The sequence below is a fragment of the Mytilus trossulus genome, chromosome 2 (genome assembly GCF_036588685.1).
Source record: "Mytilus trossulus isolate FHL-02 chromosome 2, PNRI_Mtr1.1.1.hap1, whole genome shotgun sequence".
Taxonomy (NCBI): domain Eukaryota; kingdom Metazoa; phylum Mollusca; class Bivalvia; order Mytilida; family Mytilidae; genus Mytilus; species Mytilus trossulus.
This window is the reverse complement of record NC_086374.1, coordinates 9,147,658-9,167,550: the sequence shown is the minus strand read 5'-3', so window position 1 is coordinate 9,167,550 and position 19,893 is coordinate 9,147,658. Positions and strand designations below refer to the sequence as shown.

The following is a 19,893-nucleotide window of genomic DNA, read 5'->3' as shown; positions in this document are numbered from 1 at the left end:
TCAGCCCACTGGTAATGGTGTTGGCAATATATTTGAAAGAATGATTTCAAATGCTGTATTAACGGAGAGATATATACTTCATATGCATGCTCCAAGATAAGGGAGCATTTGAGCGCTCACAAATATTGTGTAACCAAGTCACATGCTTTTTGTCTGTAATCATAAGCACAATATTAAGTGTTGGTTTTCTTGAAAAAAAATTCTGTTTTACTATAAGAATTGTTTCACATTTTCTCTTTTATGGTTTACTACCCTGGTATTCAGTATGAGTTTTGCTTATTGTTCAAAGCCATACCTGTAATGGTTTAAAGTCAAATCTGTTATTGTTCACATCTTGTGATTTGTTCACATATTGTGATTTGTTCTTTAATGGATAATAATCTCATTGGCAAACCTCTTATTTAACGTTTATATTTGAAAATTAGCTGAAAAAGCTCAACTCAGATCAGAACTTGACAACAATAAACCAACTAACAATTTAACTAAACACACAAATTACACCAAAATATTGTTCAAAGCCCAAGAAAAAACATAAAAAGTGTCATAAAAGGCAATAATAATATTAAAACTAATTGTCTTGACATAATTATTTTTTTAATTTTTATACAATCTCAAAGCTGATAAAACAATATTGCTTTCTGTCTACCAGTTTGAAAATAAAACATTACATCATCTTTCTGCCATTTGTTATCTTATCTTAAATATAGTTCAAAAAAAATGTTGTAAATTGTAGTTTAAATTGCTGTGTATGTCTGCTTTGCGTTTTTTTTAATGGCATGTTTTATAACTACATGTAACTTCAAGATTGTAGAACAGTATAAACATGTAAAAAGTTACTAAGGTTACCTACTCACAGAATTTAAATCATTCATACAGGCAGGTACATGTATTAAAGTCATCAATCTCTTAAAAATAGCTATAGATATTAAAATACTGTCTAATTAGTAAAAAATTAAAAGAAGACTTCCTTAATGTTCTAAATGCCAGTGATTGTTTCATTTCCCCAAAGGGCAATAGTGCCAATCAGTTTTTTACTCAAGAAATGTAGGCAGGATGCATGTTATAACTACGAGTTTATTCTAAGAAATGAATGTAGGCATGATGCCATTTCCTATTTAACTTCTATCGTTAATCATCATAACACAAAGAGTTGATTGACACTTATACTAAGTTTGAGTGAAAAATTATTTGAGTACACATTTGATTTCAATTTTATAAAAAAGGAACACGAAATCCAGTTGTGAAGGCTCTCACAATACAATGTTTTAAACAGCTCCAAGGGACATTCATATCTGTTATAAACAAGGTTGACCTGCACCTATTTACAAACTTGTACAAGTCATAACCGATATAAACATTGAGATGATTATCATAAAAGTCTGACCTTGAAGCACAGGCACTTGTCTCAAAAAAAAAAATTTCCTATATACCTTAATATAACACAAGGTACTTAACTAATTTTTTAGAAAATGACACCCAGTCCCGAATTCACGTCATTTTTTTTATTTCTCGGTTTTCAAACCTACTTAAACTTAATATGCCGTAAATCTAAATTGATTTATCTACACAATGGTATATGACACGACTATCACTGTTGTCGGGATCATTAGTAGCAGGCCTCAGAAGTCGGTCAACGGGATGTTTTTTTGCATTCGTCTCAATTTTTGGCAACACCCGGTCCGCATGTAATTTTATACTGGTTTCTCATTGGTCAATCGTCTGGCTAAAAATAAATGTGGGAAATTTTGGTCAATTTATAACTCTACATTAGTGTCGTTGTGTACACGTGTGTTTCATAACAAAGTTATTTGGGTTTGTTTCACATAATCTGTAAAGAATTTACAATAAAGGTAATAATTCATAGTCAGAGGGAAGCTAACAGTTTTTATTTTAATATTTTTTTTATAATAATTCAATCACTGCGGGCTGGGTGTTGCCAAAAATTGAGACGAATGCAAAAAACATCCCGTTGACCGACTTCTGAGGCCTGCTACCAATGATCCCGACAACAATGATAGTCGTGTCATATACCATTGTGTAGATAAATCAATTTAGATTTACGGCATATTAACTTTAAGGAGGTTTGACAACCGAGAAATAAAAAAATAATGTGAATTCGGGACTGGGTGTCATTTTTCAAAAAAATTAGTTAAGTACCTTGTGTTATATTAAGGTATATAGGATTTTTTTTTTTGAGACAAGTGCCTGTGCCTTGAAGGAGGATATGAGAGCACTTGCACCAAAATTTGCCAATTAATTCATATTTCAAAGGGACATAACTCCAGTAAAAATAGTAGAAACAGGATTGGGAGGATACAATACAATTTTCAACAAAAAAAACAAAACAAGGGCATAACTCCATAAATTATTTTATCAGCACTGAATTTTGTTATACTCCAAGATATCAACATTGTCCATGCATTTCATAAAATTCTTTAAAAAGCAAGTGCTCACATGGACAGACTGATGCATGTCAGAACAAATGCCAAGTATTTTTATGTCCACAATAAAAAAGCATAATTTAAATGATTTTTAGACCTCAAACTAACTTTGCATGGAAAGCAGGTATGAGGTGGGATTTAAATCCCTTTTCATGTACAACTTATCCCAGAATAGCCCTAATCATGAAAATGTATTATTTACTCAGATGCCACTCAGACCCATTTATACATGTAACAACTTTGTTTTCACTTATGTAAATCAGACAGAAATATGATATTACACAATTATAACACATATATACAAAATGAATGGATGATAATTATGAAAATATTAAAAAAACTAACAATAACATTAATAATTAAGTTACTCTTATCTCTTTTATCCAGTCCTTATTTTCTGGGCTTGGTGGCAATATAAGCTAGCTGTCCACACCAGTTGGTTCAGTGGCCAGATCATAATCCACTGAGGAGGACAAAACAAAAGGTCAATCCATTAACAACATATTGCTGTTAATGTTTTAATCACAGACCAGATATCTGTACATAGAATCTCTCCCACTAGGTGCTAATTGTTGGAACACAGTAATATTAGATATTCCTGTCCATAAACTATTCTGCATGTCTTTTTTGTAAGTTGATATTAGATATCTATATCCATAAACTGCATGTCCATTAGAAGTAAAATAGATGACGGAAGTTTCTCTGGTGAAGGTGATAACACTGTTGCAGTCTGTTTATCTGGATCTATCCCTGATCTGTTGACAAAAATAAATACATAGTTATATCAGATTTCTAAGAGATACCTTTTTTAAAACACAAAAATTACTCAGTTTATGTACTTTTAATTCATTGCTTTATTGTGAAGTATCCAAAGGTTACTTTAAACAAAATTTAAAAAATATCTTAATAGATTTAATATGTCTTCCTATTTCTAAGTTAACTGAAGTCTTAATTTTGTAAATAAACAGCTGCGCCATGAGCTGATTTTGCAAAAATTGAGTGAAAAGGGACAGGTATTGTATTCACATATCCATAGACTGTGTAGTTTTATATCACACTACTTACATAACAACATGGCCGTAGACATTACACTCTAACACAGCATCTTCTATTGATTTAGCAGTACTGACACTAAATACATGATGTAAAATATTGGTTCCTGAAAATATATAATAAAGCTTTATCTGATACATATATTGTTTAACACACAGGTAAGACTGACTTAGTATGTTTGTAAATTTTAAAATGCTGACCACTTTGATTCATGTGCAAGATACCAGTTTTGAAAATACATATTTAATAGTAAATTCAGGCTTTTTGGGTATACTGTTATGTTGTTTGTATTACAAAGTTCCTTTCTAGGGGGTGGTTTAACATCACAAACATTTTATAACCCAGCCACATTCTATGTCTGACTGTCCCAAGTCAGAAGCCTTTGATTCAGAGGTTGTCGTTGGTCACTATCTTAGCAGTTTAATTCTATGTCTGACTGTCCGAAGTCAGAAACCTTTGATTTAGAGGTTGTCATTGGTCACTATTTAACATATTTGTTTTAATCTTATTTTTTGGACAGAAATCAGGCCATTGTTTTTTTCTGGTTAAAACTGTTTTACATTTTATAATTTCAGAGACTTTTATGGGTAACTTTAGGGTATGGCTTTTGTTTATTGTTGAAGGCCCTATGATTTCTTAGAGATACTTCAATCTACTTTATTTGGTCTCTGGTGAATAACTGTCTCATTGTCAATCATACCATATCTGTTCTAATTTCATATAAATGAGGTTGGCTAAGAATGAGCTATTATAAGAATATTTACCTGGTTGTAAAGGCACTAGCTTGGTCTTATTATCTTCTTTCTTCATTCCTAGAGGTAACATGGAGTCCGGCAAGGCTGGTGCTGAAATATTGTCACAAAAGATTTAAACTGCTCTTTTAAAGAACATTTTACATTCACTGTTTGAAGGGGATGGATGGATTATTAACTCCTTAAAAGAACAAAATTAATAAATCTTATATTTTTTAAAAATTTTAGGTAAATTAACCAGGTACTCCTATAAATTAAAAGAAACCTCCAGTACTCTGGTGTAAGACTTAAACCGCTGTGATATTTATGATTTCTATGTGTTTTAATGAATTGTTCAATAGAATCTTTAGAATTGCATTTGTGCATTTTATGCATAAGCAAATTTGAAATAATACTTTCTTTTTTCCATGGCACAAATTTGTCAATAAAAAAAAATGCTCCTGTGGAAATCTAAGTTTAATCTGATTTTTTTACCTGCACTTATAACACTGATTACAAGTCTGGTGTTCTCATAAAGCAGTTAAGTAAAAACATCTGACCAGTTGTATAGTTTGAATTAATAAAACAAATTACAGATTTTTAGAGGGAAATACTAAAAGTCAATCAGCAGTAATTGTATGGAATCGTAAAAGGATTTTATCTTGCAGACAAAGTAACATATTACCTCCTATTTTGTATAATTTAATATCATTATAGCTGACTTCTGTTGGATGAGGAAAGAAAGAATCATCCCCATTTTTCTTTGGTCCATAAAAATATTCCCGTACTTTTTGATCTCTGAAATCACTTCTTTGGTGCTGATTTCTTTCCACAACCTATAAAAAGTGTACAAATAATGATAGCGTTTTTAAAACACAAAACAAATGATGATAGATATTTTAAAACACAAAACAAATGATGATAGCGTTTTTAAAAGGAAAACAAATGATGATAGCGTTATTAAAACAGAAAACAATGCGTTCAAATTCTTCTGCAATTTGCAAAATATACTTTATTCAAAATGTGCCTTATTGTCTTATTATTTCTTTGTAATGACATTCTACTATCTATATAATCTGTTTATTTTGTTCAAGCTTTTGGTTTTTACTGTTTTATGTAAAAGATTCAAACCATACATCTATTACTGTATTTATTATCAGATGATATCGGATGTGTTCCTTATGTTTTAACTACAATCCACTTCCCTTTCATGAATTTGACCTACCGAAATAGACTATTTACCGGATTCGTTATAACATGAGCAACGCGATGGGTGCCAAATGTGGATAGGATCTGCTAACCCTTTCAGAGCACCCCCAGTTTTTGGTGGGGTTCCTGGTGCTTATTCTTTAGTTTTATTATATGTTGTGTCATGTGTACTATTGTTTGTCTGTTTGTATTTTTCATTTTTAGCCATGGCGTAGTCAGTTTATTTTTGATATATGAGTTTGACTGTCCCTCTGGTATCTTTCGTCCCTCTTTTACTTATTACTGTTGTGAAAAAGAAAGCAAATGCTGCAAACTTCATCTTAATGCAACTAGTGCAAAACTGAACATGTAAATATAATATTTGATTTTTTTATTAAATTATTGCACATAATAGAATATTTACAACACTTTTATCTTTTTAATAACTTACACCACCAGATTTGGGTAAAAGAATAACATTAACAAAATCAGGCATATCTCTTTTCAGTTCACTATATAACCTCTCTTGTCCCAACACCAGTATGACATCCACTGTAAAGAGAATAATATCAATTAAATGGTGTGTAAAATTAAAAGATTTAGATGTGTGTTGATAATACTGAAGAAAGTTAAAAATGTCATATGTATACCAGTACCACATTGTTAAACAACAAAACTAATCATGGGGTCTAAAGGAGTATGTTTGGTAAGGTCCTAAAATGGCCGCCTTTTTTTTGCGAAATTTGAAATTCTGATTTATTGACCAATATCACAATAAATTAAAGCTAATACAGTGACTAGATAGGAAATAAGCCATTTTGTTGAAAATTTTACGTTTCTGTGTTTTTTGACTTCATAAGTTGTACTCATACTCATTTTTCATGAAAAAATCAATGAAAATTGGTAAATTTCCATAGATTATTGTACAGGAAACATAGAGCGCATAAGTCGACAACAAAGATCTTTTAAAATAATGTTTGTTAAGATGTTTCACATGTCTCGTTTGAATATTAAGTTTGTCCAGGCCTGTGCTCTGTGTTTCCTGGTCCTTAATTTGGTTGAAATCAAGCTGAGTTTGTCAAAGAAGTAGGTTCAGTAAGACCCCTTTTTGGCCCAAAAATAAAGCAGTTTTACAAAATTGTGAAAATGTAATCTTTTAGCCATTAAAATCCGATTTTGGCCTCAAATTTAAGGTTCATCTAATGAAAGTTTTTGGACACTTTTTTAACATTTATGTGTCTATTTCAATTGATTCAATTAGTGTATGTGAAAGATTTTAACTGATTTAGTCCTTAAAAAGGCTCTGATTCTAGCTTAAATATGAAAAATCTATCAAATATGCCAAAAAACATCTCTTTTCAGATTGTTTTTGTCAAAAATGAAAGTGGCCGCATCTGTGTTCATCCTCAACCTTTATATATGTTTTGTATTTCCATCAAATAAAACTTAGATTTCAATATTATGAATGAACACAAATGCAGCCACTTTCATTTAAGACAAAAACCATCTAAATATTAACCAAAATGCTAAACTTTTGAAGATATCAGTAATTTAGCATGACTTAATGATGCTAGAACGCGATATTTGTGCATTGTATTGTCAAAAACAGCTCATATTTATGTAGAAGCATTTTACCTTCCAAAAGATTAACGATTACATTTTCACAATTTTCTAAAACTGCTATATTTTGGGGCCAAAAAGGAGTCTTACTGAATTTACTCCTTTTTTTATTTAATATAGGATTTCTTTATATTTTTCAATAATTGAACTTTATCTTATACTTAATAGAAAAATGAAATTCAAAAATTGGGTCACCGTTCATTTAGGCTCACAATCAGCCTTTGAAAGAAGCATATATTTTTGTTAATGTCCTTTTTTTCTGTTGAACTAATAGGAGAAATAGCGGTAATATCCAAATAAAAAAGAAGTAAATTACAGAAATCACTTAAATTTCACAATTAGTTAGTTTATGTACAGCTTATTCGAAAACAACAATAAAAATGTAGGTCACCGATGAGTTAATAAAGTTCAATTTTAATGCCAAAATATGTCATTTTTGCACCAAAGGGAGATAATTTGGAGCTTTTTAAATGGTATCTACATTTTAAAAGTCACCTGGGGCCAACACAAATCGATTTTTTGGAATGGTTTTTGTACCACACGAAAAAGTAACCACTACTAAAGGTAATAAATAAAATTTGTAATGGAAAATTAATGTTTTGTTTTTTTCAGAAAAATCTTAAACCCGCAAGCCTCCTGAATCGGAGCGTTTTTTATGACTAAATCAGTTAAAATCTTTCACATAGATTTCAAATGATCCAGCCATGGGTTTATATAATTTATGTGTATTTACCTACCTTCAAATGATCCAGCAATGTGCTTTAATGATTTATGTGTATTAACCTACCATCAAATGATCCAGCCATGTGTTTATATGATTTATGTGTATTTACCTACCTTCAAATTATCCAGCCATGTGTTTATATAATTTATGTGTATTTACCTACCTTCAAATGATCCAGCCATGTGTTTATATGATTTATGTGTATTTACCTACCTTCAAATGATCCAGCCATGTGTTTATATAATTTATGTGTATTTACCTACCTTCAAATGATCCAGCCATGTGTTTATATAATTTATGTGTATTTACCTACCTTCAAATGATCCAGCTATGTGTTTATATGATTTATGTGTATTTACCTACCTTCAAATGATCCAGCTATGTGTTTATATGATTTATGTGTATTTACCTACCTTCAAATGATCCAGCCATGTGTTTATATGATTTATGTGTATTTACCTACCTTCAAATGATCCAGCCATGTGTTTATATGATTTATGTGTAATTACCTACCTTCAAATGATCCAGCTATGTGTTTCAGAGAATCATATCCGGCTCCCTTTATCCAACCTCCTGTGTTAATTATACAACCACTAACATTACCTACAAATAAATAAACTTAGTGTTTAATTTTGTCAGTTATGTGTAAAAATAATTATCAATATATGTCATACTTTGTTATTTTACATAGTAAATTGTCACAATTCACCAATATAATTAAAATCAAAGTAAAATATAACCAATGGCAGATCCAGGACTTTTCATAAAGGGGGGGGGGGCTGACTGCCCTAAAGGGGGGTTCACCCAGGCCCCCCAGATCCGCCTATGAAAACTAAAGAGGCTTTTCATAATTATTTACCAGAGTGCCTGTGAGCACATATGACTTAAGATTGCTTTCATTTGGCAACATTTAAAACATTATAAAAAATTATTTTTGGTGAAGGCAAATTACATTATGAGTTTAGAGTTATCTCCCCTTGTTCATAATTGTTTATATTTTTGTAACAGATTTATAAACCATGCTTTTGATTAAATAAGTTATGGAAATTCAAATATAAACATTTCAATTTTCCATGAGATACGAAGTGGTCAAGGTACTAAGTGGTCAATGTATGAAATGGTTAGGGTACATATAGTTTGTGCCAGGGTAGGAAATGGGGGATACAAAATGGTTAGGGTACATATAGTTTGTGCCAGGGTAGGAAATGGGGGATACAAAATGGTTAGGGTACATATAGTTTGTGCCAGGGTAGGAAATTGGAGATACAAAATGGTTAGGGTACAAATGATGATAATTCACAATAAATTCACACAATAATTTCTGAATTTACAGAATCACTTACACTTTTTTGATTTTTCTGTTTTTTTATTAACACATTCTGCCATTCTTGATACCAGCATTTTAAACAAAGGATAATTGGATGATGGACTTGTATGACCATAATGGAATACTAATGGAGCATTCAGACTGTAGCCTTCTTCGATCTCTGCAGGTCTTTCTACCACTGCTGCACCTATAATTACAGAAAAATAATCAAGAATTGATACTATGCATAACACAGATAACAAGGATTGATATTTATACTCATAAAAAGGCCTACATGTAGTCTTATGTTGTACTATTACACCACTGTCACAGGTTAAGGGTTGACCCCTTTGAGTTTAACCCTGTCACGTTCTATATGTGCCTGTCACAAGTCAGGAGTCTGTAAAATCAGTGGTTATCATTTGTTGCTGTGTTATATATTTGTTTTTTGTTCATTATTTTATACATGAATTAGACTGTTAGTTTTCTCGTTTGGTTGGTTTTACATTTGTCAGTTTGGGGCCTTTTATAGCTGAATATACAGTGTGGTCCTATAGTGAGTAATGTTTAAATTAGAAAAAACTATACTGACGATTGAAAAAAACAAATAAACATAGATTCTATGACTGCATTGGTTTGTGGTACAATATTTCTCCACTCAACACTGTTTGTTTTTTTACACAATCAAATTATCTCAATGTTATCTGTGCAATAAGCTGTAAAATAATGTTCCTATCTTTAAATACAGCGTTAGGCTAAACATTCTTAATGTTAACTTTATAAAATAACAAGAATGTGTCCCCAGTACACGGATGCCCCATTGGCACTATCATTTTCTATGTTCAGTGGACTGTGGAAATGGGGGGAAATCTCTACTTTGGTATTAAAATTAGAGAGATCATATCACAGGAAACATGTGTACTTAGTTTGAAGTTGATTGGAATTTATCAAAAACTACCTCAACCACAAACTTTAACCTGGACCAGACAGACGAACGAACAAACAGACCTATGAACGGACAAACAAATGGACGAACAGACGGACGGACGAAGAAACGGATCCACAGACAGAAAACATAATGCCCATCAATGGGGCATAAAAACAAGTAGCTTGCTGAGCATTATATATAATAACCTAAACTTAAATGTTAGGAGTGGAGAAATAATATATCACATGAAAATTGATGAAATATGTTTACACAATCTGTTATTAAAATGAACTTTAGGCAATATTTCATTCTCTTGTATAACAAACATAGCAAGGTTTTAATTTGGTACCTGTGTCTACTGTTTTATTATCATTGACATACCTATTGTTCCTGGAATGGATACTTCTCCCTACAAAACAGAACACATCAAAGAAATACTTAATTTGTTACAAAATGGTCCTTTATAAATGTCTGTATGAGAAAAACATTTCTCTTTTTATCAAATGCACTTGTGCTGACTATGCAGTATGGGCTTTTCTCATTGTTGAAGGTTGTATAATGACCTAAAGTTGTTAATTTCTGTGTCACTTGGTCTCTTGTGGAGAGTTGTCTCATTGTCAATTATACCACACCTTCTTTTTTATATTTCATGTTAATTAATGGTTTCAATTATAAATTCGACCAATCTAACTGTATTTGGTTTGAAAATGTCTAGCAAAGGCACTTTTTATACAGAAGTTCTTTTGTTATTATTAAAAGAATGCCTCATTTCTATGATAAACTTTTAAACAGATACACTAATAGTCAGAAGTTAAAGAGCAAAAGAAAATGGAAAATGGTGACCTAAAGTAGTTAAAACATTGGAGAGGAGTAAAAAACCTTGCTAAGGTTAAAAACTTGCAAAATTTTCTATCAAAACTTTTAAAAATTTATATATATCTATCCGGTACAGGTAGTTAAGTTATTTTACTTTTCTATATAAACATATTATAGTTGATGTCATGCAATTATATATGGTCTAACAAATAAACTTAATTAGTGGTGAGCATGATAACCTTTTTTCTTTCCAAACAGAGGTTTAAGCTAAAAATTCTTTTAAAATAATGCTTACCTGTCCAACATCTAAATCAACATAAACAGATGCCCTATCTAGTCGTGCTGCATAATTCAACAACAGGCGACATAATGTACTCTTCCCAACATCTGTAGGACCTACAACCATTACCTACAAATATAAAAATATTGATAAAATGAGACAAGATCTGATTGATGATGATATTGCATGGTCGATTTGTGAAAGTTCATCATAGAAACGATTTATCCTTAATACTTGAAATAAGACATGCCATCACTTTTAAAACTCTTTTAAGAGTTATATTTGTTCCCTGTTTATAATTTATGTGGTGTTATTTTTTTTAATTTTGCATATTATTTTGCACAGGGTTTTCGATATGGAGAGTCCATGAGTCCTGTGCTTATCAAAATCTGTCTGAACTCACCATTTTCAAAACTGGCTAGTCCACAGATGCATCAAGATTGAAATATTTTGTATAAAATGAACACAGTCAAACACAAATATCATCATTTTATAGCAAAAGTTTAAAAGTAATCTGAATTTAATGTCATTTAACTGTTCTGTTAGGCCATGGAGACTAAAATATTACTTTATATTGCAATAAAATATATTCTTCTTGCTGTTCGACTCACTATGGCCAAAAATGACAAGTCCCTGGACTCAACTTTAAAAATCCTTAGCGAGAACCCTGCACATATGTGTGCCTTATTTTGACATTTTTTTAATGTCAGTTATCATATAGTTTTTGGTTATATGAAATAACAATTCAAAATATAAATTATAAAAATTTCAATGGAGAATATTGAAAGTTTTATTTGTTTTTTAACTCTATTCTAACCTCAATTTTTGTATGATATAAAATACGTACTCTTGGTCCTCTTGATCTTTCTTCATCTGCCTTCTGTCTCATTTGTTCAAGTGCTGCATGGACATTGACATAAACTGTCATGGGAGTGCCATCAGCAATGTACGCCACTTCTGTTCTACCTTCTAAATACACAGCTGTTAAGGTCAAATTATGTTTTTATACATGTTTGAGATTTTAGTTGGGATTCATTGAAGATTTTCTAAATAAGCTACATTTTTGTAATCTTTACTTGTAACATTTTAATAAATTTTATCTAGAATTTCTACTTAGGGTTAAATTTTCCGTCAGAAATATTGACTTTTCATGGGAGTGAATACATGACACTGGAAATCCATTTTTATAAAAGTTATCAACGACACTTCATTGTAAATAAACTGCTGCAAACACGTTGTTATGAATTCAAAGTATCTAATCAGTCACATATCATTTTTCAGAAGGTATCATTTCAAAAACCATTTGAAAACAAAATAAATGATGTATCTAAACAGAAATAGGAAATAGATTGAACCATCTTCAGTATAGATTGTAAGTTTTGTTATATAAGCGGAGAAATTTTACCAAAGCTAAATTTTCAGGTTGTCTGAAAAAATATAAACAACGAAAAATATAACTACATATAAGTCCCAGTATTATCAACATTTCATGGTTCTGTTTACATATAAAAGTTGTGGTATGATACTTTTTACAAATTCTGCCTATATGTCATTGTTGAATGTCCGTTTACATTCTTTACATATTATGTTCTGGTATTATATTTTAATTTACATATAAAACACATGTATATATTTCATGTGTAGTTTTACACAAAGGATATTTTAACAACACATGAATGCCATGTATAAACAGCTACTTTGGAACAAGATTCAAATAAATATTTCTTTCCTTTTGTCAGTTCTGTACCAAATATTTCTGCCATTCCATCAAGAAGCTAGAAAATAAAAGTGCAATCAACATTAAAACAAAGCATATAGCTATTTTATTAAACATTTTTCTAGTTTACCCCTGTAAAAGAAGTTTTATTTCTAACACTGAAGCTCTCTGCTGTTTTTTTAAAAAAATGCAAATTTAACACTAAAGCTCTCCAATGTTGTTTAACAATGCAAATTTAACACTAAAGCTCTCTGATGTTGTTTAACAATGCAAATTTAACACTAAAGCTCTCTGATGTTGTTTAACAATACAAATTTAACACTAAAGCTCTCTGATGTTGTTTTAACAATGCAAATTTAACACTAAAGCTCTCTGATGTTGTTTAACAATGCAAATTTAACACTAAAGCTCTCCAATGTTGTTTAACAATGCAAATTTAACACTAAAGCTCTCTGATGTTGTTTAACAATGCAAATTTAACACTAAAGCTCTCTAATGTTGTTTAACAATACAAATTTAACACTAAAGCTCTCTGATGTTGTTTAACAATGCAAATTTAACACTAAAGCATTCCATTGTTGTTTAACAATACAAATTTAACACTAAAGCTCTCTAATGTTGTTTAACAATACAAATTTAACACTAAAGCTCTCTGATGTTGTTTAACAATACAAATTTAACACTAAAGCTCTCTGATGTTGTTTCAACAATGCAAATTTAACACTAAAGCTCTCTGATGTTGTTTAATACAAATTTAACACTAAAGCTCTCTGATGTTGTTTAATACAAATTTAACACTAAAGCTCTCTGATGTTGTTTTAACAATATTCTGAAGTCTTTAGTTTGATGTGTGTGTTGTCATAATACATTTATCTTTTAAGCTATCCACTCTTATTACTACAAATTTACCTCTGTGGCTGCAAAGCCTATTACTATGTTCTACCCAGGACACATTTTCAAATTTCACACATTAGTTTTTAGTATATATATCAATCATGAAAATAAGTAACTTGTGTTATAATTCTCAAGCAAGCACTCTGTTATCAAAATAACCATAACATTAATAGCTATGGCTTTTCCATAGAATTTTAATTCTCTGTGTTATTAGCGAGCCATACATGTTCATCTAAAGCCTATGGAATTTGTTGTAATGAATCACCTATACACTTTTGTTTGTTTTATGCAATATAAATACTTTAAACTGAAGCTAAACTGTTGTTATTTCAGTATGTCAATCTTTCAAGTTTTGTTATTTTGGTGTTTTTTTTTAATTCATAATATTCATGTCCCTCAATCTTTGTATATACATATAGAGGTAAATATTGTAGTTATTGCAGGATATTTCCTGACCGTTAAAATACCTCTAAAGAAGCTGTAGCTCTGGCTTCTACTTCAAATCTAAGCTCCTGATCTTTCTCTAACCTATATTCCTCCTGTAATAAATCAAATTGTCACCTTAAAAACTATGATTGACCTTACATGTAAAAACGTAACAATAAAAAAAGTTCTGTACTGATTAATAACAGATGTAACAAGTTAACAACAGTTTGAACACTATTTGTGTCTACCGTATTATATAGGGGAAAACATGCCTAGGAACTCGAAGAGGGTGTACCCACACAATCCCATCAATATATCTAGCTACTTTGATAAATGAATTAGGAAACAATGAGATCAAAATATATCTCTGGTTTGGACATGCTCTAAATGTCAGGAGTACTTCTTGTAAAAGTAATCTTTGTTTACTTGAAGAAATTAATAATAATATACTTATGAAGTTATGAGTAAATGCTTTGTTAATTTTTTCTTATAATGTTTGAATAATCTTCCCTTTATTATTACTTGTATAAGTTTGTTTTTTTACAATCGATGTAAAAACATGCCTTTTACAATTTTTATCAGGTTAGCTCATAATTTTTCATTGGAGTTTGATGTTTTATCTGATTAATTCCACAGAGAAACTAATAGACCACTTTAGAGTTCATCCTTCACCGGAAAAAACTTGTCAATTTTGCACGTCTTTATGACATCATTTACCAGATAGAGGGGATTGCACTTTGAACATTCATCAAGCATCTTAGGGATCTTCATTGTGCAGATAAAACTAGAAATAATGTATGTTTTGTAAGTATGTAGTCACGATTCCCTAATGACAGCAGTGCTTATTGTCAATTGTGAGAATTTAATTTGCCGAATAATTTGTTCAATATAGTATTATAATTTTCCAACCACTCCACAACATTGGAGCGGAAGTGACGATGCCCCTAAACGCACAAATGATGTTCACTAATACCAGAGTCTCTGACGGAAATGCATCAAACTAAAAAGGAGTCTATTGCGCCAAGATCTTCAGTAATTGTGCAAGGCCTTTTAAAAAAAAGCTGCCTTTTGGGCTTGTGAATGAGATCTGTTCTGAAGATAAAAGACAAGTGAGATTTTCATTGTCCATGAAATAACACTTAAATGGTGAGTAAAAATAATGGTCACATCTGGAAAGGACAAACAACTAAAAATTCTATTAGCACATAGAAGTCCTGAGAAATTCCAGAAATGAAGATAGTATTACTTTTTTACTTGTATATATATATCCATCGCCCCGTAAGATTTACTCCATCCCCCCTTAAGATTTATCGTTGACTATTTATTCAGTCATTTAATATATATATACAAGATACAATAGGCTAAATAAATACCGTCATCAGATAGGCGGATCTGTCACGCCATACTGTGATTATGGCAAAGAAGAAAGCACTAAACACTTTATAAGGGGACTTTGTCCCTTATAACAGTAGAAAAACCAATAATTTTTTTTTTATTTGCCCAATAATCTACTTCCTTCTTTAGGTATCGTTTGTCATGAGACTTTGAGTGAAATTATATATTATATCAGTACAGTAAAATATAGGAAGGAACACAATAACAATTTCATTTTTAACTAGATATCATTGAGATGGAAGCCATCTCTGTGGGCCCCGCTGTCAATAACGTTGGGTAAATAAATATAGTGTGAATCAAAATTGTAAGCGATGGACAGACCAACAGACAGACAGACCTTTGACCTAGGAAATTGTACACACATCATGACACACCCTCTGGTGTTGGTTAAAATGGATGTCAAGTATAATATTTGAAATCAAAACGGTTCCCAAGATATAGAGCGGACACAATCTTACTCAGGACACAGGGTTGTCAACTAAAACCAAAGTTTTTTTTACCTTGACCTTTGACCTAGGTACATACATCATGACACGCCCTCTGATGGTGGTTAAAATGGATGTCAAGTATAAACTTTGAAATCATAAAGGTTATCTAGATATGGAGTGGACACGATCTTTACCACAGGACACAGGGTTGTCAACTGAAACCAAAGTTTTTGACCATTACCTTTGACCTAGGCAGTTGTACATACATCATGACACACCCTCTGGTGTTGGTTAATAAACATGTTAAGTATTAAGTATAAAATCAGAACGGTTATCTAGATATGTAGCGGACACGATCTTCATCACAGGACACAGGGTTGTCAACTGAAACCAAAGTTTTTGACCTTGACCTTTGACCTAGGAAGTTGTACATACATCATGACACACCCTCTGGTGTTGGTTAAAATGGATGTCAAGTATAAACTTTGAAATCATAAGGGTTCACAAGATATAGAGCGGACACGATCATCACCACAGGACACAGGGTTGTCAACTGAAACCAAAGTTTTTTTACCTTGACCTTTGACCTAGAAAGTTGTACATACATCATGACACGCCCTCTGGTGGTGGTTAATAAACATGTAAAGTATAAAGTATGAAATCATAATGGTTTTCTAGATATGGAGCGGACACAAAGTTAAAGTGTTACGGACGGACAGACGGACGGACAGACTGATCACTATAGGGTGACCCGACTTTTAGTCGGGGCCCTAATTATTCTTTGATCTGGAATAACGTTACCTAATGATAGGGTCTCTTTATTTACCTTAAATATGACGTCATAACTAAAATAACGTCACAACTAAAATCCCTAACAACAGAACTAAAATTGAAAACGTTACAGTATTTCCGTTTCTTTTTTAACAGATTTGAAAACACTAAGCCTTGAAGAATTCTGATCCAGCGCCTAAACAATTTAACTAAAGTAAACAATGTGACATTACCCAGAGAAACTACAAGTAAGCACAAAGATACCAGATGTGGTGTCAAACTAAATATTGATCTGAAGATCAGGATCAACTGCCAAACTGTGACAGTCAATAGTCAGTTTGTCAACCCTTGATGGGTTCAAACAGGCACCGGCTATTTTCACCATTTTCTAAATTGTTATTATTGGATTTTTAATAACTGAAAATACTTATTTTTAAACTATATATAGAGGAGAGCTGAAATGCTATGGTATTTATGTGTCAGTGTGAATATACTCAATATGAGTCATACACTTATATGGGGACCCCATATTACAGTAATAGTGCACTATTACAGTAAAAATCAATGAAAAAAAAAAAATCCGAAATTTTCATTGTACTAATGAACGCAAAATTGTTCATATTTTTTTGGGTCACTTTTTTTAATTCCTGCATTTGCGCAGAATGCATAAATCTACTTCCTTTTTCCAGTCTTGTTGTCGTGAGACTTTGAGTACTCTAGCAGTCTTCACGCTGAACTGCTAAATCTACAGGCCCACAGCTCAAGTTTTGAAAACTTTTAGTTAGATTCTGTTGGCCTGGAGAATTGATTTTTACAGGCCCGAGAGCAATTTTACCAGCCTGGGCTGCCAGGGCTGCCACTCGGCGTGAAGACTGCTCTAGTAAAATATAGGAACTCAAGGAACACAAAACCTATATTTCATTTTTAATAATTCTTTGTCTTTGATATGAATTAACGCTACCGGATGCATTGCGTTTCTTTGTTTATATTTAACATGATGTAATAACTTAAATAATGTCACAAGTAAAATCCAATTAAGAATTGAATGCTTCTTTTTGTAACTTTATTGGGGTGTAAAAGCGTTGACCGAAGTACATCTTGTATGAAGCCCGGAAATGAACGTACGGTCAACGCTTTTACAACCCTATAAAGTTACAAAAAGAAGCATTCAATACTTTTAATTACATTTTTTAGCTAGGAACATGAAAAGACGAATTTAATCAATTTTTTATTTAATTCACCTGTGCACTTTATTTTTTCACCTCGTGCTATCATAATCAAAAAGTTTTATTGTGTAATGCAATTGTAGAAGAAATAACATGTGATGTGCAGTTAGCCAATCAGAATAACATATATTCTAATGAAACAAACATCTTATGTAATTATTAAAATCCTAACAACAGAACCAAAATCGGAAACGTTACGATATTATCTGTTTCTTTTTAATCAAATATGTAAGTTACAAAAAAAACAATTCATACAGACTTCGTCCTTATTCACAGGTACATGTAATGCCTGCCTCAAATGAATTAATCAGAAGAAAACAATTCAACTTATTACCCAAAATATAACATATGTCGATCATATAAGTAATTTAATTAAAAAATACATCAATTTCAAAACAGCTTGACATGTTGACATACAAATTCTCAATTTTATTTTATCGTTCTCTTTCATATGTAAGATTCGTTTCAAAAATACTAAGCTATACAGAAAATATAACGAACAGAGAAAAATGTTCTTGTTCTAACTTCTAATCTAAGTACTACTGATGTAGTTCTAACTACGATATAATTTCATCTGTTACTGTACAAATTCTTGTTCAAAAGATATAGGAAGATGTGGTGTGAGTGCCAATGAGACAACTCTCCATCCAAATAACAATTTAAAAATTAAACCATTATAGGTTAAAGTATAGTCCTATAATATAAGACTCTGGAGGTTCATATCATTTACATTCAACGTTTTTTATAATATCCGATAAAAAACGTTGAATGTAAATGATATGAACCTCCAGAGTCTTATATTATAGGACTAGGTTAAAGTACGGCCTTCAACACGGAGCCTTGGCTCACACCGAACAACAAGCTATAAAGGGCTCCAAAATTACTAGTGTAAAACCATTCAAACGGGAAAACCAACGGTCTAATCTATATAAACAAAACGAGAAACGAGAAACACGTAACGTAAGGGTACCCAAATTGCACAGAGTACCCAAATTGCACCTATTTAGAAAAAATAGCAACAGAAATCTTACAAGATTTCCTAGAGACTAAACAATTTGTATTTTTATTATTTGATACTATGTACGTCTTTCAACATATGTAAATATATTTAGATATACACAAAACGTTCACAGTATTTATCAACAGATGGACTGTTTACTGAAATAGCAAAATGTACGAAAACGTCATCATGCGACGTCATCAAAACGTCATCTTTTTAAAATTAGCAAATACAATATTTTAAAAGTATCCATTTCGTAAAATATGAAGAGTAAGCATGGACTAATATCCAATTGCTCAAAATATTTGAAGAAATTAAACAAAAGCTCGGTTATAAGCCGTTTGACGATATGAATTTAAGCATGGATGCAATTTGGGTACTCCTCATTACAGAATCATGGATAGTTCGGAGGTTGGTTCAAACCCATTTTTTGTATGAATCAATATGGATTAAAAATTAAGTTGGTGTACCTTTACATTAAAGAAGGATAGGGCTACAAAATAAACACATTAAGAACATTTATTTCTTGATCATAAAAAAACGTAGGTGAAAAAACTGTCAAAATAGGTGCAATTTGGGTACCGTCACCTTATATATTACATAAACAAACGACAACTACTGTACATCAGATTCCTTAAAATCAGCTTTGTGTTCTAAAGCAATAAAATGTGAAATAAATGTGTATATTTAATACCTCTTTCTTTTCTTCAGACATGTTTTATTCCTGTGCCAATGAGCAGCAAAACTTCTGCTAAAAATATGTTTCAACAAAATTTATTTCTCATGGGGGCTGCCATTTTGAAAACTACTCTTTAAACATTTGAATTGTTTTATGTTAAGCATCTTTGATTCAAGTTCTTTGTAATGGTTTTATACTTTATTTTAAATAAAATTAAATTGATACTTAATTTTTTCATTAATCATCAATTTTTAACCTTTCAATTCATTA

At 31.3% G+C, this 19,893-nt stretch overlaps 1 protein-coding gene across 1 annotated transcript; it reads right to left on the bottom strand.

Moving 5' to 3' along the window:
- Window positions 1-2,215: 2,215 nt before the first annotated feature.
- LOC134706441 (polyribonucleotide 5'-hydroxyl-kinase Clp1-like) lies at window positions 2,216-19,772 on the bottom strand. Its single transcript, XM_063565379.1, has 13 exons — window positions 19,639-19,772; window positions 14,166-14,237; window positions 12,749-12,862; window positions 11,935-12,060; window positions 11,103-11,216; window positions 10,373-10,400; window positions 9,101-9,271; window positions 8,271-8,360; window positions 5,865-5,965; window positions 4,911-5,061; window positions 4,259-4,339; window positions 3,507-3,600; window positions 2,216-3,196 (listed from the first exon to the last, which is right to left on the bottom strand). The coding sequence occupies exons 1-13, from the start codon at window positions 19,657-19,659 to the stop codon at window positions 3,082-3,084; spliced, it is 1,278 nt and encodes a 425-aa protein (XP_063421449.1). The 5' UTR covers window positions 19,660-19,772; the 3' UTR covers window positions 2,216-3,081.
- Between the last annotated feature and the right edge of the window lie 121 nt (window positions 19,773-19,893).

What these genes read in the sequence shown, in the direction of transcription:
- LOC134706441 (XM_063565379.1), bottom strand. Translation starts at nt 19,659, where the DNA reads ATGTCTGAAGAAAAGAAAGAG. An exon ending in AACAGAAAAATCAAAAAAGT is followed by an intron (nt 8,361 to 9,100) that starts GTAAGTGATTCT and finishes ATTTATTTGTAG; the next exon opens with GTAATGTTAGTGGTTGTATA. An exon ending in GTCTACGGCCATGTTGTTAT is followed by an intron (nt 3,197 to 3,506) that starts GTAAGTAGTGTG and finishes TTTTGTCAACAG; the next exon opens with ATCAGGGATAGATCCAGATA.